The 20,746-nt window shown below is 31.1% G+C and overlaps 2 protein-coding genes across 9 annotated transcripts in view; both read left to right on the top strand.

Moving 5' to 3' along the window:
• The window catches only part of LOC134281784 (receptor-type tyrosine-protein phosphatase epsilon-like), a 50,716-nt gene extending 43,429 nt beyond the window's left edge, over nucleotides 1-7,287 (top strand). The window contains exons 25-28 of one of the 4 annotated variants that reach the window (XM_062764214.1): nucleotides 4,695-4,817; nucleotides 4,915-5,060; nucleotides 6,021-6,156; nucleotides 6,560-7,287. In XM_062764214.1, the coding sequence (XP_062620198.1) occupies nucleotides 4,695-4,817; nucleotides 4,915-5,060; nucleotides 6,021-6,156; nucleotides 6,560-6,637 (483 nt within the window). In that variant the 3' untranslated portion in view covers nucleotides 6,638-7,287. Of the gene's footprint in view, nucleotides 1-1,241; nucleotides 1,389-3,530; nucleotides 3,625-3,844; nucleotides 3,919-4,143; nucleotides 4,272-4,694; nucleotides 4,818-4,914; nucleotides 5,061-6,020; nucleotides 6,157-6,559 lie in introns of those variants that run through there. The other 3 variants (XM_062764217.1, XM_062764213.1, XM_062764212.1) reach the window with 3 other exon arrangements.
• Nucleotides 7,288-7,410: 123 nt separating this feature from the next.
• LOC134281787 (cell death abnormality protein 1-like) lies at nucleotides 7,411-18,732 on the top strand. 5 transcript variants are annotated; one of them, XM_062764222.1, is made up of 10 exons: nucleotides 7,411-9,506; nucleotides 10,408-10,590; nucleotides 12,787-13,041; nucleotides 14,093-14,227; nucleotides 14,467-14,604; nucleotides 15,338-15,478; nucleotides 16,758-16,895; nucleotides 17,698-17,838; nucleotides 18,274-18,385; nucleotides 18,514-18,728. In XM_062764222.1, exons 1-10 carry the CDS (start codon nucleotides 9,449-9,451, stop codon nucleotides 18,674-18,676), a joined length of 1,464 nt encoding a protein of 487 aa, XP_062620206.1. In that variant the 5' UTR covers nucleotides 7,411-9,448; the 3' UTR covers nucleotides 18,677-18,728. The 5 variants fall into 5 exon arrangements, with proteins under 5 accessions (XP_062620206.1, XP_062620205.1, XP_062620207.1 ...); XM_062764221.1 differs by having other exon boundaries at nucleotides 10,357-10,590; nucleotides 18,514-18,727; XM_062764223.1 differs by lacking the exon at nucleotides 14,467-14,604 and having other exon boundaries at nucleotides 10,357-10,590; nucleotides 18,514-18,730.
• The last annotated feature ends 2,014 nt before the right edge of the window (nucleotides 18,733-20,746 follow it).

Genomic DNA, 20,746 nt, shown 5'->3' with positions numbered 1-20,746 from the left:
AAAGGCTAACAGAAGAACAATACCCCGGAGTTTACTAATTTCTTTGAATAAATAATATAGTTGAAAAACATCTATTTTGCCTAAAAGGTGCTGCTAGAATCCCACTGTCCTGTCATTAAAATAATTATTCCACATATTCGCACAAAACCTTACCCTGTGTTTTGAATTTTATACTTATCAACCGAGATTTTTCGTAAAATCATGCTTAACTAGGGATTCTAGCAGCACTTTCCAAGTAAATAAATTAGCATACCTGTTTTATTTACTGAAATCCATATACATTTTACATAATATTAATGATATTTGCTTTTAAACTCCATTTCACGTATCTTTGTACAAGCCGTCGTAGCCAAATTCTCTTTACACGACATGATCAATTCCCAATTTACTTGATGTACACATATGACGTCATCGTTGGTAGATTTTAAAAGAAATGACAGATACAGCATAACAAAATAAAATCATTTTATTTTTGTTAGTGTTTACACGTTTCTATTTAAGAAATAAGGTGTCATTTTTTTAGTTTTATTGAGATGTAAAACGGGTTGGTCGCGTGATCAAATCCCATAAAGCCCAAAGGGCTTTATGGAAGATTTGATCATGTGCCAACCCGTTTTACATTTACGCGCGTCGACCCTTTATGACGTCACAAAGAGATTACGTCGAACATTTATCCAAACGCATATCTATGACCTCTTGACCCCGTAGCTGTATTTATACAGTTATAAAAACGCTTGCCTTCAGTAGTATTATATAAAGGAAAACATTTGCAAATGTAAATATTCATTTTCTAGAGTTATATAACATCTCTAAATACCAATATTACGAAAACTTGTGTTTTAAAATTGACGTCATCTTGCTTACTATGACGTCATAATGTAGCACTGATTTAGTCAAGGTAGAATATTTTGTATGCTTCCTTATCACCCCTGCGAATACTTTACATAGGCAGAAAATTGTTATTCATTCCATATGCAAAATATGCAAGACAAAAGGGAAATTTTTAAAAATCACCTGGTGCTTTACTACTTGGGGAAATAAATATTTTTCCTATTTCATTCTTTTTTCTATATTTTTGTAATTATTATTACTTTTGATATATGTATCATATTGTTCGAAAAGTATTCATGTACATTTTCCTAACCGGAAGAATTTTGAAAATAATTATAATTTATTAGCAAAGACAAGAAAAAATATTGTTTTTTTTTTAATGCAAATTTATCATTTTTTTTATACTTTAGGAACAGTACATGACAGTTTTTCTGGCATTGAATGAAATATTTAATGCGCCAATAAACAGCAGTACTATTGAAGACTTTACCAAAAGGGCTGGAACCATGACGATTGACGAACCCGCCAATCATAGTATTTTACGAAAAGAGTTTCAGGTAATCAATAGAAAAATAAGAAGTGCGAAAATATAATTTGGCTTCAAAAAGTATAAATGTAATGGAATTAAAATTAGAGTTGCGGGAAAAAGATATACGAGGGTCATTCAAAAAATACGTAGACAATGTCCTCCATCATCATATTATTCTAACAAAATTTTAGATCAACACATTTTATATGTAAAAACATTTATTTTGTCAGTGTGTAAAGTTTCATTCCATTTGATTTAATGGAACTCCTGTTAGACAATTTTAAAAGTAGCATGTTTTGTTACCACGGAGCACGGTCAATAACACTGTGACGTCAAAAACAACGTGGAGAAATGTTCTTAAAACTACTTTGCCTTTTCATTTCATCCACGGTTTGTTGCTTCTTCTGAATTCATGAATCTATATCCCTTTACACCTAGTTTGCTAGCAATTGTTTAAGTACCTTAAGTTGAAATATTAATTTTTTCAAATTCTTTATAGCATAACTCTTGTTTGCATGCACAAGTTCCGCAAAAGTGAAGCGCACATGACATTTTATGACGTTACTAACTCTTTGACAAGATTTTTTAACTATAATTTGTTTCTTTGCAAACCGTTCATGGTCCGATTCCAAGTCTCTAACACTCAAAAAAATAGTCATTCCCACTATAAGCAAAGCATAACACATTTTGTATTTATTTCCTAGTTCTTCAAGCATTCTCAGAGTTCGTTTTAAAGGTTTCCCGAATGCAAAACAAAATTTAATCGGTACTTCCTGCTCCGTGACGTCCTTCGACGTCATAATTTTTTGCTTTATTACATGAAGTCTATATGCCTTTTAAGATCGATAACTTTTAAACGAAGCAATGTATTACATTAAATTTTAGCATCTGAAGTAATTGAACAATACTTAATTTAAACAATTCAATTTTATTTCGTTTAAGAGTCATTTATTAGAGGTAAGACTCTGGACATTATAAAGTATATGATTAGAAAACAGGTCAATTTTGACCCTGCTCCGTGACCCCATTTTTTCTGCCCTAAATCTTTGATAATTTTCATAATTATCAAGATATTTTCCAATTTTTTGGCTCAAATTATTTGAATCTGTTGTTTAAATATGTGTACAAAATTTGGTTATAATATGACGTTAAATAAAAAAGATATGACAAAAGTCTACGAACTTTTTGAATGACCCTCGTATATTTTAGAAAGAAATTGCAAGAAAAAAATGAAAAGATTCTAATGATATAAGGGTTATTGTTTGTTACCTTAAACATTTCGATCCAACAGGATCAATCATGAAATGTGTATGTGAACATGGGTTCTCGAAACAAGAAAAAGAAGTAGTTTAAAACCTCTTTCTTATTCAAAAATCTCGGTGAATTAAGTTTTTTCTGCTATTTAATAATACATGGTATACCGGGTATATTGATTCGTATTTTCTTTAAATCAACATTAGAGGAATCAAAGATAGTTTCCTAAAATTTCGACATATAAATAAGGATTTTTCACTATTTCATTAATTCTTACACGTTTGTTTCTATGTTTATCTTTTATTTATTTATTTATTTATTTATTTATTTATTTATTGCTATTAATATAATTATGTTTGCACTGCAATATCTTTTTAATGGCAAATTCTCTGTTTTGCAGAGAAATGTACATTAGGTGAAACATATGCATACACAAGTACCTTGTATATTAACATTTAATACCTAGATTAAACAGCTGATCATATTTAAACGGTTCTTGTTTGCAATATATTTATTAAACATTCAAATTAGGAGAATAATTTACGCATTTTATTGTCATCAGTTCTTGCTAATTTTGATCATTAAACTTATTACCCATTTTTCATTGCCTAAAACAAAACAGAAAAAAAAATAAGATTGAAAGCTTTAAAACCTTCTAGTGAAATTTTCCCCAGTTTTCCTTCTTTTCTATCTATTGTATTCAGAGTAAAGACTTGAAATGTTGTATATTAAAAAAAGTACTAATTTTTGAATGCTTCTCCAATGCAACTAACAAACTTAATTAGCTTTTTTCTTAAATAAATACTAATTTTTTGCATGTTTTTCTTTATTGATCTCTATCTGGGAAAAATATGAAAGTTAATTGTAAATTTAAACATTCATATACTAGTCTTTTATTATTTGTTCTGACACTTAGCTTTTGATGAAGATACGGCCTATTTACACTGATGACGACTTTAAGATTGCTAAAGAGCATTGTAGGGATGCAAATGCCACGGAAGTATTGCCATGTGAGTATACCATTAGCAATAAGTTTTGAAACATATTTGTACAGAAATAAATTAAATTTCTCTATTTAGATTGCAAACTGTGTACATGCCATTTTCTCTTCACATTTCGTGCATGATTAAAAAAAAACATAATTTCAATAAACTGTTTAAAAATGGTAACTAATGAATTTGCTTTTGGTTATTGTCGGTTAATTTCTTTCTTTCTATTTTGTTTAATTAGTGGATAAATATATAATTTATCTTTCAACACCTGTCACGAATCGAGGAAGTTTTATCAATGCGATATACGTACCGGTAAGAAATGTCGAACGGATTACAGCAAAGTAAATACTACATTTTTTATATTTAGCAAGTCTACAAAGTGAAATTTGTGAGGTGAATTTGTAAAAATTGTGACAGCAAATAGTCAATATTAAATAAAGGAACATCGTACAGTGTCTTATCATATCTTTGTTTTCATTAATCACAAATCATTATAAAGGTTTTCAAATAGTTCACCTTTTCTAATAATTTTTTAAGTCATTCACCAACAATTTATTGTAACGCAATATCCATCGGAAGGGGACGCTGTTGATATCCTGCGCCTGCTATGTGAACAAGAGTCCAGTACTGTTATTTTTATGGATCCCATGCGTGAGATTGAATCGGTATGCATCTTCAAGCTTTCTTGGAAATGTACGGTAGTTTTGTTTATTTCACAGACATTTTAGGTAAACTAATTACTCAATTTTAGGCTGGTTAGCCATATGTTATGACATTATGTGTTTGTTGCTGCTGATGTTGTTATTGTTTAATTACAATAATGTGTCTTAAAGAATTTTCCATTTTTACCACTAAATTGTGTTTTTTAATCAAGTCTATTTCTTTTATAATTTGAATTTTTTTCCTTCATAATTTATGTTTTAAAAATCAATACAATTACAATTTAAAGAAAAAAAACTATCTGCGTTGCGTTGTTTCTAAATTAATTGGAGATGCGTTAAAAATATTCGCATATGGAGACTTCGTGGTTAAACAGAGCATTTGTTGTCTTTTTATCAATGACATCCATATTTCTTGTTTTTCTCTAGAGTAAGGCGTGGCTACCAAGTCAAACCTCCTCCTCCAATTCGGTGCCTCCTTTCACCATCCAGTTTCAATCAAAAACTGAGACTGACGTCAGCAGCTCAATTGTTCACATCCGGCAGAAAAATGTACGTTCACAGGTTATGCCGTCTCTCTCTCTCTCTCTCTCTCTCTCTACGAAAAAACAACAACCATAATATTTAACACGTTAGCTTTGTTTAACAGAGTAAGAAGCCTCAGACAGTGACGATAATTGAGCCAAGGTCTAGCATCAAGACTTCTGGAACACATTTGGATACTTCCCAGCTTCGAAGTCTGGTTTCTGTTGCACTAAGCGTGGAAACAGAAAACCCTGTCATCATTGTCAGCAGGTTATGTATTAATTCTATAAACGAAATATGGAGAAAACAAACATTATTCAAGCTCAGAAATCCACGACACAATAAAAAACAGAACCAGAGCAAACACAGATCTTCACAGCATTAAAGGTGGGATCAGGTGCCATGGATGACCGATAACATCCTGCTGACCGGCATCTTAATATAGTTAAATGAAAATATAATAACATGAGAAATGGCGATCAATCATCATTACATGGGTTTTTCCACCTTCATAATTGTTATGGTAAAAAGTTCAAAAACTGCATTTATTCTCATTTAATATAGTTTAAATTTATTAGTTATTGCAAAGAAATATATGGGTCGCCATATTATTTAGGATAGGAGACATACATAAACAAAAGTATATGTCAACATGAAAAAAAAAAAATTGTACATTTTTTTGTTATTATTATGATGAATATTATGTAAAAACAGGTTCAAATGCATTATTCTGATACTAAAAGTTCCGATATACTTGGTACTTATAAGATAATTTTGAATTGTGAATACCAGGGAAACTAATTTACAAAAGAAGTGCTATAAACAAAATGCCTGAATGAAGATACCTGAGTTATTGCCTTTGTCATCATTTTATAAAGATTGAATTATTGATTAAAAAAGAAAATACACATTTTTAAAATTATTTTACTAACAACATTTATCAATACACCTATTAAAAAGAATTCTTATGAAAAAAATGTGTTCTACTTGACATACATTTAAATTGCTAACACTTTTTGCAAATATCTATGACATCATAGAAGGATGGAAATACCTATATGTATAGAATGCTTGAAGAATTTTTCCCAAGTTTGTTAAAGCATAATCTATATTATTAACCTAGTTTCTTTTTTAATCCAGGTCTGTCATTATGTAATAAACTTTTGCATGGATAAGAAATTTAATAATTCAATGGTTTACTTTTTCAATAAAATATCATTTACCCTGTAGCGATGGGGCTGCCCTTTGTGGTGCATTTTGTGCTGTACACAACGCTATTCAACAAATTAACATGGACGCAAACGTGGATGTTTTTACAGCAGTCAGACAGCTTCAAGTACGAAGACCTGAATTCTGTTCCAGTCTCGTAAGTCCTAACAAATATAAAATGCATCTCATTACATTAAGGCTAATGGTATAATAAGGTAATTACTCAAATGTTAACAAAGGCCAATTTGTTATCCTTAGCAGTTTTCTCCAGAGTGTCAATTCTTCATAAAAATGTTTCTTTGCATGTTTGGTGGATCAATACTTTTGACTGGAGGACTGGTGGATCAATACTCTTTACATCGATACTTGCAGCAACTTTTATTTACGTGTTGTGTGGTTGAAATATTTTTGGCGATATTTTGAGAAATTATTTTATTCAATTAACAATAAAATTGGATTTTTTCCCTATCAAAATGAACAAAATAACATAAATACACCTCATGCCAATTTTAGTTATATAGGTATGTTTAATATTTATCAATACATGTGTTTTCTTACAGGAGGAATATAGGCTTGTCATCAAGTCCGTGAATGATCACATTCAGCGAGGCTCTGAAAACATATACTCTAATCAATAGAAAACCATCAGTAAGGGATTTGGAAATAATAATGATTAACTACAAACGTCAATCACCATTCTTATACTACATTGACGAAAAACATTGTACATTTTGTTTTATACATTATATTTTTTGTATGCTTAAAGGATCCTAAGTTATAATGTTGCTGTTATAGGGCTTAGTTTTGAGCAAAAAAAAATCAATAAGATATCTACGTGTTATATTGTAACGTTTGCAGTCCTTAATATAGGATGAACATGTTTTTTTTGTAAATTTGATAAAAGTCATTGTTATTATTCTTGTCATGTCAAACTATATATTTGAAAAAAAAATACTTTTTACATCAATGCTCCATTCGATCTGCCCATATAAGAAGTTGTTTCAATTCATGATTTTATCTTATGTCATTGCATTTTGGGTTCAAGGTTATTATTGCACTTTCTACAGAACATAAAATGTACAGCAGTCAATATTTCACTCCTAATTTGAAAACTTTGTTTGATCGCAGCTAGGTTAAGGCCACCCATAGTAAAAATTGGCTCACATAAAAAATGTTACATTCTCAAGAAAAACACGTGATATTCGACTTGAGTTCTGGTTTTGAATTTCCTCTTGAAAACGTATTTTTTCTTTCACAAATCAAATTGAATAAAATTTCACAAATAACACATATTTGAGTGTGTTTAAGCTTGCGCAATATTTTCTGCATTACCTTTGGCTTGAATTGATAAATTTTCAAAAGGTGAATTCTTTATTCAATATCAACACATAACTTTAAATTGCTGGTCCCGAGGTGTCCATCCCTCATATTTGCGGTTGTAACTGCAAAACTGCAAAACTAATGTAAGCCTCTCCCTCTCACCCTGGACGACTGACTATGATTGTTAATGTAATTAGCTGTATTACCCCACCCAAGACCTGTTAATTACGAAACGGAACGAAAGCCCGAGGAAAAAAGACCCTGGGGAAAAAATATAATAAAACAACCATACTAAACGTGTAGACTGAAACAAGAAAACATATATTACAAATTGCCTTTTCAAATACCTGATGTAGTTTAAAGCTGAACACTTCTCATAAATAGGCACAGTCAGACGGGTATATAAACCGTTGAATTCCCTTTCACCCGATTGCACATTCGAAACTCGTGGCCGACATGTAGTACTCCTTTCGAGTTCTTAGATTTTTTGCGTTTATTTCTTGTTTATATGTGCATTTTCTGTTTCTAAATAATGTATTAACCTGTTTTTTTCATGATACTTTTGTCCTGTTTTGGAGAACATACGTAAAATTTGATAATTTCATCGAGATTGAGTAACACGCAGTGTAAGATGTACGTCTACATTCGTCGGATCTCCACAGTTAAATACATTGAACTGATTAGCGATATGCTCCATATATATGGGTTGTAGGGAGATCGTTCAAGAATGGGAAATATGGCGGACTATGCCTATTTACGAGATGTGTCCAGCTTTAAGTACCCATCCCGGCTACTTCAACACAACAAGCCAAACAGGTCTTATCTCGGTTGTGACTTTCTGGGTACTACCCGAACACGAGCTCTCAGGTAGTTATAAATAAAAATCAAGGGGTTCCCCACAGTATAAAGAACAGTATTTACACTTACACAATAGTGGCATCTTAAGGGATTAAATTTGGTTTGTTACAGTATTTTTTTTAATTCACCCACATTTAAGTAGGGCAATGTTAAACAATATGTCCATGGTCCCAAACTGGTGAATGCTAACCTAAATTATGTTAGCACTTAATTCCTTCATCAGCATTTTCTCCCCTTCAGATGGGTATTTCTTAAATTTCCTTAATCTGTTTTGTGTGTCCCAATCCTACAAATTAACCAACGCTATGAATTGCACACAATTTAATCCAAACTATCCGAGTATGATTTCATGCAAATATGAATAAACATGCTATTCAAGAAGATGCAAATATCTTCTTTTTCCTTTAATGTAATTAATCATTAAATGGATATTAACAAGAACTAAGTCATCCTGGGTTTTAACCTTTTTCAATGTTAATCTTGGGTTTCCTATTTTGAACGTTGAAGTTATATTATACCAGAATGCTTCCTCTTGGGTTTAGGCTTTTCTTGCCAAGTGTTTCTTTAAAAAAATAAAAAAAAAATAAAGATGTTTTATATTTCTTATAATGTAAACTTATTTTCTTTGGCCAAGCCCTTCCCTGAGAACATGACTTGAACAATTAAGAATCTACACCAATCAAAAATGCATCCATACAAGTTTACGCTCTTCTGTTTCGTGCCTATTGAAAAGAAGGCTTTTTATAGAAAGTCACTATATATATCATTGTTAAACTTCGATTATATATTTCTCCAAGATAGTAGGGGTAAGTGTCACAATTAACACAATTAAGAATCTACTTAACCAGAGTTCTGCACATAAGTTTAATCCTTTTTTGACAAGTAGTCCTTTTTCATATTGATTTTAATGATAAAGTTGGATTCCCAATTTCAGTTCCTCCCTACGCATTATTTAAACAATTTGGAATTTACACTACCCCCGAATGTTTTAGCTAGTAGTTTTTCTAGAGAAGAACTATGTTTGGTTACCCAACGGTTTCTTTTTCTTTTTTTATTGTTTTCTTCTGTTAGATGAAGGACAATCGTATTATTAATGCAACACGAAAGTTTCGGATCAGTGCACATATTTCTCTATTGGGGGATATTTAAATTGTGTGCTGGATTTTAAAATTAGTTTAATCGGTAGACACTTAAATGTGTCGACAATAAGTATGTTTAGTCAACAGTATATTTTACTTCCTTGTAAGGCGTAAAGGAGATTTGTTTTCGACATGACTGCAGTAACAATCGCTGCCCTGATATTTGCAACGGATTTTGTATTTTGCTACGGTAAGTTCCTGTCTTCTATGCATATTAATGTCATAGTGTTGATTAACTACTTATAAATGTACGTATAAAGCACAATCTTTGCTTATCTTGATTTTTTTAAGTAGCTAGAAGAAAAATTCACAAATCACTTATCAACATACACAAATGTACTGGTTTGAATTTGTTTGGCCCTTATCACTAGAACATACAAACATGTGTCTGTTCCATACATTAAATTGCTATAGATCTATTTTGTTCTCCACAGAAAAAAAAACTGAGGTATGAACATAGAAAGTTATTTATGCTCTTTATCTTTTTTACCTATAAAATCAAATCAACTTTCTCCACGTCTGCGGCTTTAATTGGAATTTTCACTAAGTAATAATAAATTTGATAAACATTTTTAAAAAACCCAAAAGATACATGCATAAATATATTTTCTGATTAATATCCTTTGATGTTTATCAATTGTCAGTTAAAAAAAATCTCATAGACTTGACCCTTCATTTTAAGAATTTAACCCCCCCCCCCCTCACCAAAGGATGCTTTGATTCAAATTTGATTGAAATTGGCCCCAAAGGTCTTGAGAAGACTAAGAAAATGTGAAAAGTTTGCAGACGTATGGACGAACAGATAATTGGAAAAATGTGAAAAGTTTACAGACGTATAGACGGACGGACAGAAAGACGGACGGACGACGTATAAAATGCTATCATTAAGATTTTTTTCCAACAACTCTCGTATAAATTATTATTATTAAAGACTTGCTCTGAAAAATATACATAATAAACCTTAAACTGATGAGAAGTTAATTTTCTAATTGCAATAATTATGAGAAATAAGCTTAGACTATGTTCTTTTTTATTTGCAGAAAATATTGCCTTGTTTAAACCGACATGGCAATCAAACCAATATAACTTAGGAAATGATATTTTCCACTCCAGTAACGCTGTTGATGGACTAAAAACTGATCTCGGAGCATGGGGAGGACAATGTGTGATATCAGCTGATAAACAGAGAACTGCCATCTGGTGGCTAAATTTGACTTCCGTCGTCAGTATACATCACATCTTAATATATTACAGAACTGAAAATGAAAAATGGGGTTAGTTAATTACATAGATCACTTTAAATATTAATGTGTAGAATGTATTAGATTTAAACAAATTGGATATTATTTTCCACATAACATTGTAACATTTGAACATTGTACAAGCCCTGCATATTTTGTCATGTTTTCTATTGTATAAGATTATTGAGGAAAACCACATTATTACATCACATACTCTAAAAATACAAATTATTCGTTTTTTTAACACCACACGCAAAGAAAAATACATAAATCTAAAGCAATTCAACTGTACAGCATTTAAGACTCAATTGATACAACACATTTGACCTTATGCTGAGTCGATACATCATGAACAAAATTTTTTTATACTTATATCATAATAAAAATTGCAGTGAATATAAGAATGAAACAAATTTTATGAGTTTGCAGTTTTAGTCTGACAAAAGATAACGAACGCGAGATCTAAAGATAAAAGTAATTAAAGAGGCTGATCAATAGGAATTAAACTTTTAAATCGGACGGTCCCACGAAATAGATCATGGGAATGCAGCTGCTACTTGCTTGTTTATGAAAAAATGTATTTGGTTAGGGTGAATAAGGAACCAATAGTATTGAAGTGACCAGGGGTCAGATATTTGAATAAATTAGCTACAACAAATAATATTTAAATCTTTTGCAAAATCTTTAAATATTATTTGTTGTAGCTAATTTATTCAAATATCTAACCCCTGGTCACTTCAATACTATTGGTTCCTTATTCACCCTAACCAAATACATTTTTTCATAAACAAGCAAGTAGCAGCTGCATTCCCATGATCTATTTCGTGGGACCGTCCGATTTAAAAGTTTAATTCCTATTGACCAGCCTCTTTAATTACTTTTATCTTTAGATCTCGCGTTCGTTATCTTTTGTCAGACTAAAACTGCAAACTCATAAAATTTGTTTCATTCTTATATTCACTGCAATTTTTATTATGATACTTATAAAGTAGACAGTGCCGCAAAAAAGTTTGTATTCTTTTATTATCCAAGTTTCTAAGTTTTCAGCCCTTTCAAACAATAAGTGCATATCGAGTATGCATTGTGTATCAGTTGAGTATTTTCAAAGGAAGGTAAACTAACAGAAAAAAAAAATCATGTAAATTGAAAATAAGAAATGAAGGATATATTTTGAGTGTTTTCGTTCGTCTTGAGCTTTTCTAAAACTTAGGATAAGTTTTACTGTAAATATTTCCAATTATCTGAAGCAGATTTGTAGAAATGGTTTCGAATGTGAATGGGGTATCTCAAAAAGAAATTTAAATAATGAAAGAAAAGGATAACCAAGAAAAGAAAGATGCAATAAAAAACCTCTGTAATCACACTTGATACATACATGTAGCTTGACGTCCTCTCTCTCTCTCTCTCTCTCTGCATTCAACTGGTCTCTCAGTCTTCACAATAAAGCCTTGCTTTCATACTGACGAATCAGAAACTCAGTGTTTGACAAAATTTATAGTTTGAAGATTATTATAATTTTTCTGCCATTTTATTGATTGTATATTGTTTAACCTCTCCATCGAGAATTGTTCACTGATATGGAGACGCCACCACTCACCCGAGACCTGCAAATGTTGTCTTTTACTAAGCACGCAGGCCCATTGAGCATGAGGGATCTTTTTCATGCCAGCATCCACTACGACATGGGCCGTCGGTTTATATAGCTTTATACAAAGGACCGCTCTCCACAATCCACAGTGGGATTCGAATCCTGCGACATATGGATCAACTCCTAATTTCACGATTCCAAACAGACGCTAGATAAACTTCACCATGCGGACAACTTCTTTTTATAAGATATTTTAATTTATTTTCAGATAAACATAGATGTCTTAAGATTTTAAATATCTTTGTGATGGGTTCCAGTAAAAATCTTTTAAATAAAAATATATGATTAGCATAATTCTTGGATTGAAAATACTGTAATTTCTTGAAAGAATATTAAATTAAAGCTTACTTTCCAAAAAGAAAAAAACCCCCACAATCTTTCAAATATATTTTCTAAAACTATACACAACCTTAATTCATTATCTTTTTCAACAAACATTTTAAGATATCTAATTACATATATAAAGCAGATTAGTAAAAAATAGAGAAAAAAATCCCCATCACATATGATTTGTCAATTTTCTTCTCATATAAAGTTGTCGCCCTACTTAGAAACCCTGAAACTAAATGTATTTTTTTCAGGTGCTTCAAATCCTTACACATCAAGATTTCTTGGATTCTCTGTTTATATATCTAACACAACAGACAGACTTGATGGTCACCTCTGTTTCCACGACACAATCTACAACAGGTCCACAATACCAGCTGTGGTCAACATAACCTGTCCTGTACACGGCCAATACGTCATCTACTATAATGAAAGACTTCAAAATGTTAATTATCCGACTGGATATTCTCAGTATGCATTTACTGATTTCTGTGAAGTTGAGGTGTATGGTAAGAACATATACAAGGGGTGATCAAAAAGTTTGCGAATAAATTGAGTTACTTTCATAAAAAAATGAAATTAGGGTTCCATTTTTATTAGTGTTTCAAGTAGTCCACTCCGATTGCAGTGATATCTGCCACCTTCCTGCCAAAGCACGAATAGTGATCTAGGCAATCACGTGACATGTTAAGCAGCGTTCTGTTCAAAAAAGCTAAAAGATTTTTCCAAGTCTTGTATATAACCATGCGTATTGTTTGTATAACAAGAACAATACATCTGTCAGAAATTGCCAAATTTCAGATTTAGGATCCGTGGATAAGAATATTTTTTTCCAAGAATGAGCACAGAGATCATCATCAACCCTGGTCCTTTGTCTTGTAAGCGTCATTTATCCAATTTGTATAAAGTGTGGATGTTTTATTTTATCATAGCTGATATGATAGCAAGACAACAGTAAACGATATTTTAGAGATTTAATAATTATATTACGGCTAGGAAATTCAACTTTTTTTCTAACTTTAGCTTTGGTATCTTTTATAACTTTTATTGCTCAACTAAGGACATATATCTTCTCCATTTGCTTTCACTAGACAACAGAACAAATATCAATTTTACCATCTCCCTTTAGTTACTTAAACATTCAATCAAATTAATGACTGGACTGTTGGCAAGTCTTGGGTATTCATAAACTTTGTACAAATTATTGTACAACTGCAACGCGATTTCAAAGATAAGCATTAAACTTTTCAGCCGTTCGTTGCACGAGAATGACAGAGTCAACGTTTTTTCTAACGATTCACCAACGTATATATGTCATTTTCGCGTTGTGAGGTCACAGACATGAGGCAAATTATTATATAACATCTGCTTTTTATAAAACATTTGTGTCACTATATTTGTGTCCAGTTTCATTCTGATTCAAACTGTGGTTCTGTAAATATGGAAATAATTTGTGAATTTTTTACCAAAAAGGGAAGAGAATTTTTCCGTTTTTTTTAAAGAGGCGCATTGCTTGTTTATTATTGACTGTTAAACAATGCTATATTATACTTTATATAGGTTGTGTTAATCCAATGCGATATGGCTCAAATTGTTCCCTTCTATGTCCTGTAAATTGCAGGCAATATTGCCAAATACAATCAGGAAATTGTTTTCAATGCAGTCCAGGCTACAAGGGTGAACACTGTGAACAGAGTGAGATTTCTTCATAATTTTAAAAATTATGCTCAATATCAATACCCATTTTAAAAACTTCATTCTTTTCCCCTTCATGATCTTCAATATTTTTTCTTTGGTGAAAAAGAGTTCATTTCAAGCATATCATCATGGACCAGTCTTTTAATAATAGTAAAACAATTTATATAAACAGAATCAATGTCCTTGTTTTATTAATAAATTATATAAGAATAACCAAGTAATGATGTACTTATTAGAATGCAATATGAGTAAATATGGAGAAGACTGCCGTCAGGACTGTGGCGTCTGTTTGGATTACGAACAGTGTCATCACATCAATGGAACATGTCTAGAAGGATGTGATAGAGGTTACTATGGTCAACTCTGCATCAAAGGTAATAATCACTTATGTTGAATCAAGATTTAAAAATAAATGTTAGTGTACTGCTTAATAATATGCTTATGGTATTGTAATTAGACTACATGTAGTTTCACTCAGGATTTTGATTTTCTATTTCATTCTTATCATACATCATGAGAATAACCAATTGCCTGACGTTAGATTTAGCAGCGACAACGACTCATACTCATACATGCTCATCCCACTACGACCCCCACCCCCCACCCCCGAAAAAAAATCATAATACACATCAATGTTATACAACTTTAACATACAAAAAACTAAACGAATACGATTTCATCATTTGCTATTGTGCAGGCCAGAAACATTTAATAATATTGAAAAAAAAACAATAATAGGACTACGCAATAATACTACTACTACTACTACTTCTACTACTACTACTACTACTACTACTACTACTACTACTACTACTACTACTACTTATAATAATAACAATGATAATAATAATAATAATAATAATAATAACAAAAATTAATAAGCATGACTCTAATCAGATCATTCTTAATTATCCCTTTTTTCCGACTTTACAAAATAAAAAGTAACTGTATTTTACATTTGAATGATTAAAAAAGACCTCTCATATAGAGGTATAACTGTAAACGTCATCAAGTGAAGATGCAAGTGCATTGAGACAATAGCTGCGTGAAATTATTTATTTATTTAGAGAGCTGATGAAAATATTAATTCTCTTTGTATGAATTAAGGATGCTCTCCTGGAAGGTATGGTGCAAACTGTAAAGATACATGTAGCGAGAACTGCTCAGTACCGAGGAGATGTAACCATACCACAGGGGAATGCCAGGGAGGATGCAAATCAGGATGGAAAGGACTATTATGTGATAAGGGTAAAACATATATTTAAATAATGTACTCGAATAGGTCTTATTTGAATTTTGTTCGAGACTCTGCAAATGGTATCTGTATGAAATATAAAATGACCAACTAATCTTTCAAAATAAATATCGCTGCATATTTTCATTGTATAAAATCTTGTATCATCTCTGATCATTATGAAAAAAATATGTTGAGTAACCTGCTCTAGACACACACAAAGACGCACATTAAATGTGCACGGGAAAGTATATTTCCATTCATATAATTGTTTTGAAATTGTAAATACATGTATACTTTATTTTTCATTTAGTAGACAACATATTATGTACAATGATATAAGATTGTCCTGTGAATTAATATTTTGAAAAATGGGTATATATGTAGCAAATGTCCTTTCAATACTTATGTGCATGGAGTTATTCTTGCTTTATCCTTTCAATATACTGACGACACGCAATATATTCTCCATCGATCATGACCTATATGAATAAAAGATATAATATCAAGGTATGGTAATGAAAGTATATTTGACATGTAAAAAATATGCAGTTGATACCTTTTAAATGTAAGACATTATTGACTGGATGTCTGTATCGTGTTTTAAGTTCGGTTTGAGAGTTTTTCATTCACATAGGGATGGCGCTATATACCGATGGAGGGCTCCAAATTTTGACCTTTTTTTCCAAGACTCAGTGCCCCTTCGCATTGAGAGTTTTTATTTGCATACGCATTGCGTGACACGGTGCATTGGTTTTTGAATTTCGTCCGAGGGACCAACAGCGTTCATGTCAATGGTTAAATCATTTTGCGAATTTACATTTTTTTCTCAATATTAATCGACTTACGTCAGTTGTGGTTGTGAATCAAACACGGAATTAGACCTCTACCGACTATGCTACATGATGGTCGGCAATGCAGTAAAAATAACAACAATAGACCTTAAAATATGTGCTATTTTACACTGATTGAATTTGTTAGATAGAAACAAACACAAAGTTCATGTATAACTTTAACAGACGTTTTTTGTTCTGTTTTAACAGTTATTATTTATATGTTACAGTTTTCCAAGCTTTTAGAATTTTTATTTTAAAATATTAAAAACACATTTGGATTGATAATTTCATCACATATATATAAATATACATAATTGAAATTAAAATTTCCGAATTAAATATGGTGGAACACACTAATAAGCTTGACTAAGTATTGAATGATTTCATAGATTTTTTGTATCAATACATATTTTATTGCTCTCATTAGATATATTGTATAAATTCCTAACTTTATAAGAATGCGACGGAAACCAATATGGCCCTAATTGCGGGAAAACCTGTGGCAGTTGTCGATATCTACGCCAGTGTCATCATGTGAATGGTTCTTGCGAGGACGGGTGTAATCCAGGATACCAAGGGGAGAAGTGCAATAAAGGTAACAAAGGTCCATTACTACATGTGTAATTGGGATTTAAAACGTTTAAATGATTAATAAAAGATATGACATACATGTGTCAATATTAATAAAGATTCTTTAAACGGAGACAGTAGACATATATGGTTTGCTTTAATTCATAAAAGCACGAAATAATAACACAAAGCGAACTTTATACAATTTTTATGCTACTTTTTTGGGATGGGTAAGAATCAGAAAACGAAATGAAGGTGTCTTCATTCTAGAAAGAGAAAATGATAGATTTAATGTAAATTAGAAGAATAGTTATAAAGGCTACATGGTTTTACATTTAATCATGGTTTAAAACTTATAAACATTGTTTTCAAAGATAAGGCATATATGTGTTTGTTTTCTCAAAGACTTTTTTTTTAATTATTAAATGATTTAATTAAAATATGTAATTTTTCAGAATTTCCATACAAAAAAATAAACCAGTGTAAACATTTATTAATGTGTATTCGTGTACACCTAGATATGCACCAGTATTTTGCATTTTTGTGTCGAATAATTTCCTATCAGCGTGATGTTGTTTTATCATAAATTAATTTTATTTCTTACAAGTGATAAATTGATATCTATTTTAACTGAAAAAAAATATAATATATATGAATTAATTTTTTGTACCATTACATTTGATTGATATTTTTCTCTGCTACTTTCAGTATAAAATTATTGCAGAAAAAAATTTAATTTGATTGTAATATTTAGCATGTTTTGGTGCAATATAACTTGTTAAATTTTTATTTTAACTAAACAAATATGTAAGATTTTCTGTTTTCAGTTTGTAGTTTTGGTTATTTTGGATCCGACTGCAAAGAGGAATGTAGTGCATTTTGTAAGACAACACGCGACTGTCATTACGAGACAGGTTCATGTACCGAGGGCTGTAAATCAGGCTGGCAAGGACACGATTGCTTCCAAAGTAATTATAACAATAAAATTATACATCATTCATTTATTGTCACTATTTTGTAAAATTGGAATAAACATTCTCCTTTTGATATCATTTATTATTTATTTATTTTATTATTTTGCTATCATTATTATTATTTTCTTTTCGTTAAACATTTAATTCTATGCCTAAATGAAATGTTATGCTTGTTGTACATGAACATATATCTTGCATGAGGGGAGACATTATATTCATTTTAATTGTATGATACAGATTGAACGCCTATTTAAAAAAAAGATATTGAATTAAACACATCATTTAAGATAACTGACAAAGAGATATAGAGCCAACACTCAATGTTTTAGAGAAGTAGCATTTCGCAAGCAAATCGAAGTTTTCATCATTAAAAAAAAATCAACAATGAATTTATAGAAAAAAAAAAATAAGATTATTAAATTGTTTCAGTCCAAGAAAAAGAGGAGAATGACTGGCCGTCTCGATTTTATGGTCTTCTTGCTGCTTTTTGTGTATGTGTAGCAGTCATAGTTGTTTTGTTAGTGGTGGTGTTCCTGCAACGGTACTTCACGTATTCGTCTGAATTTAACCATTCGAAATCTAAATTTCTCAATCTATTTATTTTGTAAAGGAAGAAAAATATTTCCGAAGCTATAATCTAATTGAGTATATTTTTTCTTCCATTTTCAGACGTCGCATTATCGTAAGGAAAGCACAGAAAACTTTGAAGGAGAGTAAAAATCCTCAATGCAATACTGGTTACGTAGATGTAATGTCCACTGAAAATATTAAAAGTGAATACCAAGAGCTAAGTGACATTAAAGAACCCTCAACGTATGACGTTATCAAATGATAAGCGTCAGCAATAGACTTTGGGATATTCTTGCAGACTTGAGATGAGAACTAAAATTATTATTTCTTTCAGTTTTTTTTTATCTTATTGCACATGCCATTACAAATCACAGATAAGGATAAAAAAGTTTGTTTATTGACCGAAGCTAAGCCAAAGTCAACATTGATAATTTTAGTGGACACTAAACTATAATTTGAACAGTTTGGTTTAGTTATTAGTCCAATATGTTTAATGCAAAACCTGATGTAAGATTCAGAATGCAAAGACTTCTTAATTAACATTTTATAAAAATCTGTCTTAGTGAGGTTGATAGAATTGATTGTAGTTGTGTAATGGTATTTAAACAGTGTTAGATACATGTACATGTAGGTCTGATTTGCTTCATATCCAAATGATGGAATAGTGTACTCTACCGATGCGATAACTGCACAAGTGTTTCAATATATTGCAGCACCCCTGAGCCGTATTTTAAACTGACAATGCATCCATTCTTTGATAGCCAATTCTTTCAAACCTGCTGCACCCTCTTCTGCATCTCTTGAACAATTAAATCGCCAGATTTCTTCCCTATTGAGTATAAATTGGACAAAATGGATGAGCATGAAACGCCACAAACACTACCATCTTATTGCATTATCAAGATATCATTGGTGTACGCAGGGGAATACCGGGTAGTGATCTTTAATGACATTGAATTTGTTACAGTTCTTAAATTCTCTAGTCATTATTACATTTGGACTGTTGACCAATTGATCACCGCGTCCTTAATTAGTCATCTTTTAAATAATCTTTACTTTTGATGTGTCACTAAAAATTAAAATAGGGTTTCTTGTTTTGGAGGGTATATTAGTAAATTAGATTGCCCGCCCCCCTCTCCCCTTCCACGCAAAAATGAAGCGAAATGTATTTGTAAAAATCATTATTACTAGTCTTCAACAAACAAGGTTGACGTATTTTACAGTCTTCGGACGTTGCTCTTCTTTTGTACATGTAGTTGGTGAAAATGTATGGTGTGAAATTTTCAACAATATCCAAATCTGAAATGGTGTGCTGGGCAAGGGATATAATCTTTGATGATTTAATTTTTCACACGACTATGCATTTTTAAAATTCTTAATTGTATACAAAGAATATCGACAAAACTTATAACAAAATCAACAAAATAGATATGAAAAGGAAAAAGAAAAATAAAACCGATATTTCGATTTCTATATAACTAGTTTTCGATTTTGAATTTTTTTTTTTTGATGAACAGAAAGTTATTTTTGTGCACGTAAATACTAAAACATGTTTCTTAATTTTTTTCTCCTTCGTTTTTATTACCGAGGCGTGTCTTTCGGGGGCTGCTGAAGGAAATAAAAACAAAAACGACCGGCCTTTAATATGAAGCTACCAAAAAGATATATTTCAGTTCACAAGTTCACAGTTTAACTTGTAATATAAGATCCTTGATTTTTTTTTTTTAATTATGTTTACGCGGAAAAGGGCGATGGTTATGAAATTTAATGTATGCATTAATTTCTGTAAAAAAAGCGTTAAAAAACAGAAAACAAGGGGCCTTGGATTTAGCATACGTGGGAACACTTGCCTTAGAGGTGTTTTTCTCCCCTCAATTTGTAAAATAATCAATGGATCTAGATAAATAAAGGTCATAAATGATAATGAGAATTTCATATGTTCTATATTTTTTTTCTGGACTCCTTTGTCCCCATAATGATGTGTAATTGTCTTTTGTTCTCCGTTTTCTTTTTACTTGAATAAATGATTTTTTTAAATTTAATCTTTCAATGCTGCTGTTATTTCATTATACTTCATCAACACAAACTTCAGTCGCCTTGATTTCGTACTGATAAAAAAAAACAGAAGTCAAGAACACACATTAATTTGTTTGTTTTATCCCTGCATAATGACGAAATTTATTTTTACCTAACTCACTATTTAAATATTTATCATTTAAGCAAAAGCAATCATTTCCTTTTTGTGATTTTTCAATTGCATTGTTTGTTAGAGACAAAAATGGGTAACCATATTTGTATAAAGCGTAACTATATGTCAAATTTTAACATGCAG

This window comes from Saccostrea cucullata, unplaced genomic scaffold, assembly GCF_032062105.1.
Source record: "Saccostrea cucullata isolate Sc308-1 unplaced genomic scaffold, CSIRO_AGI_Scuc_v1 ctg774, whole genome shotgun sequence".
In the NCBI taxonomy this organism is placed as follows: Eukaryota; Metazoa; Mollusca; class Bivalvia; order Ostreida; family Ostreidae; genus Saccostrea; species Saccostrea cuccullata.
Note: the sequence above shows the minus strand (reverse complement) of the source record. Positions and strands in the feature narration are given on the sequence as shown.